At 58.3% G+C, this 12,804-nt stretch overlaps 1 protein-coding gene across 1 annotated transcript; it reads left to right on the forward strand.

Moving 5' to 3' along the window:
* Positions 1–26: 26 nt before the first annotated feature.
* On the forward strand, positions 27–12,656 carry MAP3K6 (mitogen-activated protein kinase kinase kinase 6). Its single transcript, XM_037149692.2, is given in 30 exon segments — positions 27–2,067; positions 3,354–3,493; positions 3,579–3,602; positions 3,865–4,055; positions 4,175–4,343; positions 4,667–4,773; positions 5,182–5,352; positions 5,440–5,552; positions 5,875–6,034; positions 6,222–6,384; positions 6,467–6,574; positions 6,697–6,746; positions 6,830–6,925; positions 7,081–7,168; positions 7,256–7,389; positions 7,729–7,856; positions 8,102–8,238; positions 8,565–8,670; positions 9,163–9,320; positions 9,423–9,615; positions 9,714–9,852; positions 10,151–10,310; positions 10,449–10,625; positions 10,904–11,009; positions 11,264–11,432; positions 11,521–11,633; positions 11,725–11,798; positions 12,086–12,162; positions 12,370–12,458; positions 12,461–12,656. Coding segments are annotated over 30 exon segments (3,921 nt in total). The 5' UTR covers positions 27–1,724; the 3' UTR covers positions 12,499–12,656.
* The last annotated feature ends 148 nt before the right edge of the window (positions 12,657–12,804 follow it).

Here is a 12,804-nt window from a genome sequence, read left to right on the forward strand (position 1 = left end):
TTACTGGGAAAACCTCAAGAGTAGGGACATAGGTTTTTAGCTCCATTGAAGGAAGACTTTTCTTTCAGTCAGGAAGAGGAAAGGGTCAGCCTCGTAAGGTAGTAAGTTTTCCATCTCTGGAAGTATGCAAGCCAAGGCCAGGGGAACATTTAGTGAAGGACTTGGGATTCAAGCACCCACTGACAGTGCTCTTGGGCCCTCTGGGTCCTACAAGTGGGTGGTTTTGTGGTACAAATTGCACAGTTTTCTCACCCCCTCCGTTACCCAGGACTATCTTTGATAGGTCATCTGTTTTCCACTCCAGCCTCTGTTGTAAGCCCAGAGCTCATCCTTGGCTACTTCTCTCTGGTTCCACTCGAGGCTGGTTTAAACTCGGGGTCAAACCCAAGGTACATTTTCTTCTATGGGGCTACAGGCAATGAAACAGGAATTATTGAGCCAGCATTTATCAAGCAGTTAGTCCGCCAGAGCCACATTCTAGAAAGTGGCAGAGCAATAAGTGCCCGTATTTTGCCATGTATAATGCACACCCATGTTTTGTGCACATTACACACAGGGCTATTATACCCATGTACAATGAGCATCCTTATTTCTCCCTCAAAAATTTGGGCAAAAAAGTGCACATTATACACAGCAAAACACGGCAGTTGAGAGTCTAATATCTGTAGTCCGGGGACTGCATCCTGCTCCTGTGGCTGAGTGGTCTCAGACTAGTCATTCAAGCTCTCTTAAGTCCCCATTTCCTGATGTTGGAGCCCACCAAGGTTTACAGCAGGTTGCCACCTCCTTTACTGGAGAAGGGCGGGAGTCCTGGGGTTCTCTCTCAGGTGGGTAGACAAATGTCTGTGGGGACACTCTTCTGAAGTCCTATGGTCGGGTTCAGAATGGAGGTCCAAGAGCAGCAGATTGGATTCTAGGGAAAGTAGCCTCCCTGGCAAGAGGGCAAACTAGGCGACTCAGATGCCAAGTCCCGCACTAGGGCTGATGGCCTCCAGGCAGGGGGAAGGGCAGACTTCCCCCATTCCAGTCCCTCCCTGGAGAACACCCACTCTTTTCACCACGCTCTGCAGATCCTAGTGTCTCTGGAAATCCATTCATTCAACAGATCCCTCAAAGGCAGGGCCTGCAATTCACGCCTCTTCCCTAGCTCGGAGCTGGGCACACACATTATGAGCTCCTGTTGTGAGCAGTCCACTGTGGTTGGTATGCACAGTGGCACAGGCTGTTCCGGAAGTGCGGGACTCGGAGGTTCAAGCTGGATGCAAGGAGGCGAGAGGCTGAGTCCTGGGCCGCTAGGGAGCAGCGCCGCCCCAGGGCCGAGGGTGGAGCTTTCCGGTCCGCGGGAAAGGGCTGGGCCCAGCCTACACACAGGGCAGAGAAAACGACGGTGGACGCTCTCCTGCGGAGTCTGAGTGGCTGACAGGATCGGACTGATTCCCGGAATCTCCCACGTGACTCTGAGCCACGGATCACTGGGTGCCCCAGATTCCTGGGACCCAATTCCCGATTTCAGATCCTCAGGACCTTCCAAGTCAGAGACCACATTTCACCCTGTACTCCAGATTTCGGGAGCAGAATCTCTGGCAGGACTTCGGACCTCCAGATCCCATAAGAGATTCCCAGTCCCGATCGGATTCCCGATCTCGAGATCCCTGGACACATCGCCCCTGGCTCCTGCCCGGCACTGGGTGCCCAGAGCACGCCCGACGCCTGAGCGCCCCCGCATGGCCGGGCAGTGCCCCCCGCCTGAGGCCTTGGAGTGCGCCGGCAGCTGTTGGCAGGACCCTCTAGCCGAGGAGCTGAGTAGGGGCCGGTCGACCGCAGCGCTCCCGGGCCGGGGCTGCGCACGAAGCCGGCCGCTCAGCGTGGTCTACGTGCTGACCCTGGAGCCGCAGCCCGGGGCGAAGCGGGACAGTGGAGCCGAGGCAGAGCCGCTGCCCCTGCGCTGCCTACGCGAGGCTTGCGCGCAGGTCCCCGGCACACGGCCGCGGCCGCAGCTGCGCAGCCTGCCCTTCGGGACGCTGGCGCTGGGAGACACGGCAGCGCTGGATTCCTTCTACAACGCCGGTGAGTGTGCGCTGGGCTGCGGAACCAGGATTACGGGCGGTTTTAGGGCTTTGGGCTGGGCCGAAAGGGGAGTGGCTCACCGGTTCCGGGGAGGGACCGAGACGGGTGTGAGGTCTGGGGGAGTATAAAGTGAGCTAAAGCTTAGGGACCCGAGGTGGTACCCTGACAAAAGTGGAATTTAGGGGGTTTGGAGCTCGGCCGGGGTCGGGCTAGAACTTAGCGGATCCAGGCCGGGCTGCGGGGCTTAGGGTGGGGACTTAAGCAGGCACCGTGCATAAGGAAAGGGGTTAGGACTGGGCCACTGCTGGGAGCCTGGGGGTGGGGGTGTGCGGTATTTTAGCGATGGGGTTGGAGAACTCCGCCTCGGAATGATTTCACACGGAGTATATGAGGGCGGATCCTGGGAGGTGGAGCTTGGACCAGGGAAGGGCCTCTACTCGGGGGAATGGAGTTCAGGTGTGCTAACATACTACTTCTGAGGACTGGGCTAGAGAGGCAGAAAAGGAAGCTACGGGACTCGACAGACTGGATTCTGAGCAAGGGAGCTTAGGTCAGGAGGGGTTCATTCCCCCAAGACAACGGGCGGGGCTGGAGGCGGGGCAGAATCGCTTGGGGGTGGGACCAGAAGGCGATTTTTCCAGGGCAAGTAGCCTCTTCCTTCTGCCAACCCTGACGCCTCCCAAAACTTATTTGTTTATCCAAGAGTCGAGGCACCAGTGCTTGCCGGACGTCCATAAAATCGCAGCCTAGAAAATGAAGGCTCACTCGCAGCCGAGGACACACAGCATACAGAGCTATAAATAGACTTACAAATCACATACATGTCAATACACAGGTCCTCACAGAACCTGTCACACCCAGAGATCCAGACACAGTAAGCTATACACACAGAGGCAGAGTTATCTACACACAGTGCTGGGACCTCTCAAGAGACTGGGCTGAGGACTCAGGGAAGGCGACTTACGTGTTGGCCCAACTCTTGCTTCTCAAATGGCCTAGAACAGGCACTGGACTGGCGCACAGCCTCCCCTTCCCTGTGCCCAGGGGCCACAGGCTCTGAACGGCAAGGTGAGGGCCCACTGAGCCCAAGCCCTCTCCTGCAGCACCACAGACACTAGTTCTGTGTAAGAGCCCAAAGGACTCTAGAAGGGGGAAACTGAGGCCAGGAACAAAACTGGATCCTGCTGGAGTCACATGGGAAGGCAGGCTGAGCCAGGACGGGTTGCCAGCCCCTCTCCCCACCAAGCTGGGCTTCAGGGCTCAGGGCCCCACCTGTGTGCTTGCAGACGTGGTGGTGCTGGAGGTGAGCAACTCCTTGGCACAGCCTTCTCTGTTCTACCACCTCGGTGTGCGTGAGAGCTTCAGCATGACCAACAACGTGCTTCTCTGCTCCCAGGCTGACATCCCTGACCTGCAGGCCCTTCGGGTAGGTGGCCAGGTGGCAGGTGGGGGCTCGCACAGGGTGGGGGTATGGCCTACCCAGAGCATCAGTATCTGTCTGTTCCCTGCAGGAGGACATTTTCCAGAAGAACTCTGTGAGCAGAAACCACCCCTCACTCCAACGTGCCCTTTGACTTCCATTATGACCTCTGACCCCACTACCTTTCCTGGCCTCCTCAGTCACCTCTGACCTCTCCAATACCTCCTGACATCTGTGTGACCCTCTGCTCCCTATTGCTTCCCTTCCTGCAGTGTGCCCCTTCCCTACTATTCCAGTTCCCACTGGTGCTGACACTGCCTCTCTCTAACTTGGTGCTGACCTCTGACCTCTACTGATTCCTGCCTCCTTCCCACCAGGATTGTGTTGGCAGCTACACGCTGATCCCCTATGTCGTGACAGCCACTGGTCGAGTGCTGTGTGGTGATGTCGGCCTCCTGAGAGGTCTGGCTGACGGGCTGGTCCAGCCCGGAGTGGGCACTGAGGCCCTGCTCACACCCCTGGTGGGCCGACTTGCCCGCCTGCTGGAGGCCACACCCACAGACTCTTGGTAAGGGGGAGCGAGGGAAGGTGCACCAGGAGGAGGCCAGAGCGGGTGCAGTGGTGTGGGCTGAGGGACAGGCCCCACCATTTCCTCCCCTTCCCTCCCTCTCCTGCTGTGGGCACCAGTGGCTATTTTCGGGAGACCATTCGGCAGGACATCCGGCAAGCCCGGGAGCGGTTCAGCGGGCAGCAGCTGCGGCAGGAGCTGGCTCGCCTGCAGCGGAGACTGGACAGCGTGGAGCTGCTGAGCCCTGACATCATCATGAACCTGCTGCTTTCCTACCGAGACGTGCAGGTGTGCACAGAGAGGCGGGAGGGACACAGCATTCAGTGTTAGACAAGTGCGCATCAGCTCCTGACTCTGAGCCTGTTTGTAGTGGGGGTGATCACGTCACCGTCTCCCAGGGCAGCTGTGGGGTTGGGTGCACAGTGAGTTCTTTTTGAAGGTGCAGTGTCTGCACTGCCGGCCAGGCCTGAGGGAGGTGTGCAGAGGGTGGTGATGGGAAGGTGAGTGTCGGGTGGGAGGGGACCCCCAGCTCAAGGTTTTCCCTCAGGGATTGGGGGCCAGCGGAACCCACCAGGGGCCGTTGTCTCAGTGTGTGCCGCTCCCTCACACAGGACTATTCAGCCATCATCGAGCTGGTGGAGACGCTGCAGGCCTTGCCCACCTGTGATGTGGCCAGGCAGCACAATGTCCACTTCCACTACACATTTGCCCTCAACCGGTGAGCGGCAGAGCCACACTCAGGTCCTAGCCACCTGGGAGCATGGGTCCCCACTGTATGACATTGCTGTCTGGGCTCAGGGCTATTTGGGGAGTTTGCTGACCAGGGTCACACTGATGTCAGATGGTCCCGTTCTATTACTGTCGCCCATCTGTGGGGTGAGGGGGTGCCCTTGGAGAGGTCACAGCTGTCCAAGATCACCTCTCTTCAGAGTCACTACAGCTAGAAGTCACTTCCATCTGGGATCACTACCTCTAGGAAGGTCAGTGCTGACCAGGGTCACTGCCATTCTGGGTTCATTTCTGTCAGGCTCCTGGAAGGGTCCCTGATGTTCAGCATCTGGGGGGTCCCCCAGACATGGGACAGGGCCACCAGGCAGGTCCCCAGCCCATCTTGCCCTTCTCCTAGGAGGAACAGGCCTGGGGACCGGGAGAAGGCACTGGCCGTGCTGCTGCCAGTGGTCCAGAGCAAGGCCTCCGTGGCGCCTGACCTGTACTGCTTGTGCGGCCGCATCTACAAAGACATGTTCTTCAGCTCTGGCTTCCAGGATGCTGGGCACCGAGAACAGGCCTATCACTGGTAAGGGGCACAAGCAAGCAGGCAGTCAGCAGAGGGCTGGGACTGTGGGCACCAGTCCAGCCTTGCAGCCCTCTGCCTGGCCCCCAGGTATCGGAAGGCTTTTGATGTCGAGCCCAGCCTCCACTCCGGCATCAACGCTGCTGTACTCCTCATTGCTGCTGGGCAGCGCTTTGAGGACTCCAACGAGCTCCAGCTCATCGGTGAGCCTCAGTCCTGCACCCTTGTCCCCCCAGTAGGGGCTGAGGTCAGGGAGAGAAAACAGTGCACTTGAGCTGGGACTGGGTCTGTCCCCTTTTGGATCTGTCCTGTCCGAACCCGCACCTGGGTCCTCATACCTGTCCTAGGGCCTCGTGAGCCCTTAAGCCGATGACTTTTTTGCTCCTTAGCTCACACCTATGTTCCTTCCACAAACACGTGTTCCCAGAGTTTCTACTCCCACCTGAGATTATGTCACACCTACATTTTCACCCACATCTGTGTCCCTGCCTGCATGAATGTGTGGCCCATGCCTCTTGCTTCCAGGTATGAAGCTGGGCTGCCTGCTGGCCCGAAAAGGCTGTGTGGAAAAGATGCAATACTACTGGGACGTAGGCTTCTACCTGGGAGCTCAGATCCTTGCTAATGACCACACCCAGGTGGCACTGGCTGCAGAGAAGCTATACAAGCTCAATGCCCCCATATGGTAAGTGGCCCCCTCTTCAGTCTTGGCCTGGCTTGTGCTGTCAGCTCCTGCAACTGTGACCACTGGCCTGAGCCCTGGGCCAGTGACCTGGCCCCTTCCAGTGCCATGACCCCCGGTGCCCGCGTGCAGTCTACTCTCTTGGGCTCACTGGTGCCTGGGCTGAGTTGAAGACATCGTGTGCCTGCAGGTACCTGGTGTCCATGATGGAAACCTTCCTGCTGTACCAGCACTTCAGACCCACACCAGAGCCCCCTGGAGGTACCCCACGCCGTGCCCACTTCTGGCTCCACTTCTTACTACAGTCCTGCCAGCTGCTCAAAACTGCCAGTTCCCAAGGGGACCAGTGTTTGGTGAGGCCCATGGGGGTAGGGGACCTGGGAGAAGGGCAGCCCTCTTCTCATCTAAGCCCCCACACTCCCTTGTCACCTGCAGGTCCTGGTCCTGGAGATGAACCAAGTGCTGCTGCCTGCAAGGCTGGAGGTTCAGGGTAGAGACCCAGTGAGCGCAGTGACCCTGAGCCTGCTGGAGCCTGAGACCCAGGTGAAGTTGCCACCCAGCCCCTCAACTCCCTGCTAAGCACCCCTTCTCTCTAGCCTTTCTTCCACCCCCAGGCCCCTCTCTTGTTCCCTGGCACCATCCTCTGACTCACCTGCTTCTCACAGGACGGTCCCTCCAGCTGGGCCTTCTCAGTCTCCTCCATCTGTGGTGTCAGGTGAGGAGCAAGGCCCGGGCCAGTCCAGGTGGGGCACCCTGCTGGCTGGCCTGGTGCTCACTGTGTCCTTCATCCCTTCCCAGTGCCTCCAAACAGGATGGACGCTGCTGCTTCCTCTATGCACTTCCCCCGGCTCAGGACGTCCAGCTGTGCTTCCCCAGCGTAGGGCACTGCTTGTGGTGAGTGCAACCTCTTGGGGTCAGGGCTGGGATGCCCAGGGGAGTGTGGGAAAGGAAGGGATGTGGCCCAGAGCTGCTCTCAGCAAAGGATAGGACATTATACCCAAGGTACCCCCACACCCACCCCGCATCGGTCTGACCTCCTCCGCCCGCAGGTTCTGCAGCCTGATCCAGGCCTTGGTGACAAATCCGGATTCCAGAGCACCCGCGGAGGAGGCCGAGGGCGTGGGTGAGGTGCTGGAGGTGAGGAGGAGGAACTGGGAGATCAGAGATGGGGGAGGGGAAAGGACTAAGAGCCCCGCTGATCCCCCTTTTCACCCTCCCCCACAGTTTGATTACGAGTACACGGAGACCGGAGAGAGATTGGTACTGGGCAAGGGCACGTACGGGGTCGTGTACGCAGGCCGCGACCGGCACACGCGGGTACGCATTGCCATCAAGGAGATCCCGGAACGGGACAGCAGGTGTGCTGCACCGGGCGTGTGGGTGGGGCCAAGGGCTCAGGTAAAGTAGGCAGGTCAAGTGGGTGGGACCAGAGCTGAGAGGCCCATGTGGGCGGGGCAGATGGGCGGGCTCATGGACGGGAGATTCCAAGCCCAGTGGGCTCAGGCCTGTGGACAGAAAGGCAGAGACCAGGGGTTGGGGCTACAATCTGGAGGGGCCTGGGGGCTGGATGATAAAGTGGGGAAGGTCAGAGGGGATTGTGAGCCGGGCAGATCCTGGGGGCGTAGCCTAGCTGGTGCTGGAGTTGGGTAAGCATCTCTGTCCAAATCTGGCCTACTCCTCTCTCTAACTGCCCCTAGGGTCTCTCAGCCCCTGCATGAAGAGATCGCTCTGCACAAACGCCTGCGCCACAAGAACATTGTGCGCTATCTGGGCTCAGCCAGCCAGGGCGGCTACCTCAAGATCTTCATGGAGGAAGTGCCTGGAGGTACCTGCCCTGCTGGGACAGGAGTGGAACTGCAGATGTAGAGCATGGGGATGGAGCCAGGCAGGGGTGGAGAACCCTTGGGGGAAATGAATCCTAGCGTGTGTAGGTGGCGTGTAGCTCAGAATTAGCTGACACAGGGCAGTGGGGGTGATGGAGTCTCGGCCATAGCATGGGTGTGTCTGAGCAGAGAATTGTGGGTTGGAGTAAATGGGTGGCAATGATGACTTTGGACTCTACCTGCCCAGGCAGCCTGTCCTCCTTGCTGCGGTCAGTGTGGGGACCCCTGCAGGACAACGAGAGCACCATCAGTTTCTATACCCGTCAGATCCTGCAGGGACTCAGCTACCTACATGACAACCGAATTGTGCATCGTGACATCAAGGTTAGCACTGTAGCTGGACCACTCTGGCTTGCTGGGAGTGGGAATGGAGGAGATATAGCCCCCAAACCAAGACTGGCAGTTCAGTGGGCGGACCCTTTGCAAAGGGCGGAGAATTCAAGAAGGTTCCCTAGAGAAGAAGAGAGGTTTGCACCTGAAGCCAAACCAGGTGCCAGCCCCCAGAGGGGCATAGTGGGATGGCAGGGTGAGGAGGTTGACAGAGGCCAGGTCAGACTGGGATTCCCAGGAGACGGGATCCGGGGTAGGGTTCGCTCTGTCACCAGGAGCCCAGCCTGATGGCCACTGAATGCAATGTACATTCTACTCAGGGGGACAATGTGCTGATCAACACTTTCAGTGGGCTACTCAAAATTTCCGACTTTGGCACCTCCAAGCGGCTGGCAGGCATTACACCTTGCACTGAGACCTTCACAGGTAATAGGATGTGGGGAGGGGAGTGGGGATGCTGACCTGGGATGGAACTTCTGGAGCCTTGCAGGGAATGGAGCTTCTCCTGGGCGTGGAGTTAGAGTCCTAATGGGGGACAGAACCCAGGGCAGGTGACTGAGCCAGGGGTGAGGTGATGGAATTCAGACTTGGAGTTTGGACAGCTGAGGACGTTGCGTTGAGTGCCTGAGTTGGAATCCAGAAGCACTGACAGGACCAAAGTGGGCGATAGAATTTAGAATGGATCGCGCAATCCAGGATATATAATAGAAACTACTGCAGGCGGTGGAGTCCGTGAATGGGATAGAGCCTAAGATGAGTGAGGAAACTCAGATGTCTGATGACCAGGATGAGGGATGAGAACTATTTTGGATGATAGCATCCAGGGAGGGTGCAGGCAGCCACAGGATGATACAGCCCCCCGCTGCTCCTGTAGCAATAAAGCTCGGATGAGCATTATTGCTACTGCTCCTGTCCTAGGGACCCTGCAGTATATGGCCCCAGAAATCATTGACCAGGGCCCACGAGGGTATGGAAAGGCAGCTGACATCTGGTCATTGGGCTGCACTGTGATCGAGATGGCCACGGGTCGCCCCCCCTTCCATGAGCTAGGGAACCCACAGGCTGCCATGTTTCAGGTGAGACCACTCAGGCCCTGGCTCATGAGGTGGTATGCAGACAGACTGGGCTCTAAATACCTCTAAACTTAACCTTCGTTTATGCTCCCTGCCCTCTCCCAGGTTGGCATGTACAAGGTACATCCACCAATGCCCAGTTCTCTGTCAGCTGAGGCCCAAGCCTTCCTCCTGAGAACTTTTGAGCCAGATCCCCGCCTCCGAGCCAGTGCACAAGCACTGCTTGGGGACCCCTTCCTGCAGCCTGGGAAGAGGAGCCGAAGCCCAGGATCGCCCCGCCATGCTCCACGGCCTGCTGGTACTGCACAGCGGGGAGAGCGAGCACACCGGGGCGAGGGCAGAGGAGCTCTGTGAGGCGGAAGGGGGCCTACGCTGACAGTCTTGTCCCTCCCTTAGAAGCCCCTTCAGCCAGCCCTCCTCTTTCGGCTGACTTGACCACCCAGTCCCAGACATTCCCACGCCCTCAGGCACCCTCTCAACACCCTCCCAGTCTCCCGAAGCGCTGCCTCAGTTATGGAGACACCAGCCAGCTCCGGTGAGAGCCCAGGATCCTGGGGTGGGTTCACTTCATCTGGTTTTGCCCTTACACTTCCTGCAGAAAAAGCTCCTTTGGGAACCCCGGCACCTCCACCACTTGCGAGGATGGCATTTGGTTCCTACCTCCCAAATCTCTTACTCGTACTTAGTGTGTCCCCTCAGTGCCAGCTTTCTCCCCTCTATCCCTGTGAGATAGGCCTGAGAGTCAAAGAGAGAGCCAGCATTCAAACCGTGGGGCGGAGGTGGCTGGACCGCGTTGCTGCTGGCACTGTACCGGCTGCTCCCGTTGCACGCAGGGTGCCTGAGGAGCCTGGAGCCGAGGAGCCCACGTCTCCTGAGGAGAGTTCGGGGTTGAGCCTGCTGCATCAAGAGAGCAAGCGCCGGGCCATGCTGGCAGAAGTGCTAAAGCGGGAGCTGCCCGCGCTGGTGGAGAATCTGTGCCTGGAGCAAGAACAGGTGGGCGGCCCGCCCCAGCGCCCCCTGGTGGTCAAGCATCGACAGGATTCCTACCGATGGCCACCAACCTCAGCCCACAGCCAGCATCTCTTGGCTCAAGTGGGAATATCTGCTGATGACTCCTCTATTCCTTGTCAGAGTCCCCGTCTGGGCAGAAATCTTGTGGAACAGCTACTGCGCTGCCTCGGAGCGCACATCCACACTCCCAACCGCCGGCAGCTGGCCCAGGAGCTGCAGGAGCTGCAAGAGCAGCTGGGGGCCCAGGGCCTTGAGCCTGCGCTTCTGCATGGACTGCTCTTTGCCTTCCCGCATGTGGTAAGGGAGCTTTCTTACAGGGCTACCCAAGAAGAGCTCATGAGCGCCCTGGGCTTGGAAATGTGCAAGGACTTAGTGTCAAATGATTCCCAGTCTTCTCTGTGAAGACAGAGCCATTAGGGAAGGGACATCTGCCCAGTTCAAGCTTCTTAGCCTGTCCCTTGACTCCAAGCCTGTCCACCCCACTTGCCTCAGGCAGAAATTTTCTAGGCCTTTGCAACTCAAGCCGCACCTTTTTGAGATTTAGCAGTCTCAGCTGCGCCCTCCTCCGTCTCTAGGTGAAGCAGATTCTCCGTAGGCGCCAGATCCGCCCACATTGGATGTTCGTGCTTGACTCCCTGCTTGGCAGTGCTGTAGAGGCAGCCCTGGCAGTACTGAGCCCAGGTAGGTCTGGAGTGGAGCCCGTCTGCCTGCCTGTGGGTGAGGGTGTGGCCCTTGGGAAGGTGGCGAACACAAAAGGAGCTGTGATCTTCAGGCTTGACCAGGAAGGAGTGGGTGGGGGCATGACCAAACGGGCAACTCCCAGACTGACACCGCCTGGCCGCTGAGTAGATCCCTGTGCATCCTCCGCCAGTGTCTTGGGGTCCCAATGGGCGCTCTTGCCCTGCCTGAGCTCTGCCCTTCACTCTGACTGGCAGAAGTGAAGAAGGATGCAGCCTCGCCAACATCAGAAGAGTCCAGTGAAGAGGAGTCCCAGCAGAAGCAGCAGGAGACCCCGATTCAGCAGAGCCTGCTCTCAAGGGAACCCGAGCAGGGCCCCCCACCTCTGATGGTACAGCTCAGCCTCTTGCAAGCAGAGACTGATAGGTAAGACCTCTGAGGCCCCTCCACAGCCTCTCTGTGAGCGTCACCCCTATTCTGTCCTCCCTTCTACTGGCTTTCTGCCATCCAACAGGCTTCGAGACATCCTGGCAGAGAAGGAATGTGAGTGGCGGGCCCTGGTGCAACAAGCTCTGCAGCGGGTGAATGAGGAGGCCAGGACCTGTTCCCTGGCCTCAGAGCCCCCAGGTGAGTGGGACCAGGCTGGAGAATGCTAACGGTGGTGTGAGACAGCCTCTGGCAGGAGGCACCCCTGATTTACCTGATTTCTCCTGGACAGCCACTCGAACAGTGGACCGGGGCCTGGTGCAGTGGCTACAGGAGCTGAACGTGGATTCAGGCACGGTCCAAACCGTAAGGGGCAGAGTGCTGACTATCCCTGACCTCCACCAACCAGAGACTCCATCCTTACCCGGCTTTCAGCTCTTCTCACTTTCCCCCTCTGATGCAGGGAATCCCAACATTAGAGGAACACTTAGCATACCTTCCCATAGTACAGATGAAAAAGCTGAGGCCCAGAAAGGGGTGGGACCTGCCCTGGCATGTTGGTAGTAAACAGAACGAGCCTCTGATGCTTGGGACACATCCTCTGATTTTAATCTCTCCCTGTTTCTTGTGTGTGGGTCTTTGTCCCCAACCAGCTGCTGAACCACAGCTTCACCCTTCACTCCCTACTGACCTGTGCCACTAAAGATGACCTCACTTACACCCGCATCAGGTATGTCCTGGGCCTCCAGGGTGATCCCTGCCTATGGGATCATGCTGGCCAGATCCTGACCCCCAGCTACAGGCTTGCCAAGTTTCCTCTCTGGAAACTACAGGGACATCAGGGTCCCAAGGGGACACGGGGGCATTAGGCAGGCAGTGGGTGCCAGAGAATGGCCAGGGTCTTCTAGCTAAGCCACACTGAGCCTGCCACCCCCAGGGGAGGAATGGCGTGCCGCATCTGGAGAGCCATCTTGGCACATCGAGCAGGATCCATGGCCGTTACCCCTGGCCCCCCGGAGGCTGAAGGAGGCATCAGAGGCAAGAGGCCAGACCCAAGGATGGATGAATGAAGACACAAGAACTTATGAAACACCCACCCCAGGATCCAGGGGCAACTGGAGGAGGCCAGGGAGGGGCGGGGGGAGGGCAGTCCAACCACAGAGATGCTCCAAGCTCACTGAGCACCACCAAAGACTATTAAACAGGACAATTTTGTACCTCTGGGCCTTGGCAACTTCTGAAGTATTTGAGGGTTCAGGTACCAGCTCTCAAAGGTCTTATGTCTGAATCTAAAGTGTCTTCATCTGGCCTCCTACACTTTCCTGGTTCTTTCCTGCTTTTACCCCCTTCCCCCAACCTCAAACAGACATCA

This window comes from Artibeus jamaicensis, unplaced genomic scaffold, assembly GCF_021234435.1.
Source record: "Artibeus jamaicensis isolate MK-2021 breed Jamaican fruit bat unplaced genomic scaffold, CSHL_Jam_final scaffold_847, whole genome shotgun sequence".
NCBI classification, from domain to species: Eukaryota; Metazoa; Chordata; class Mammalia; order Chiroptera; family Phyllostomidae; genus Artibeus; species Artibeus jamaicensis.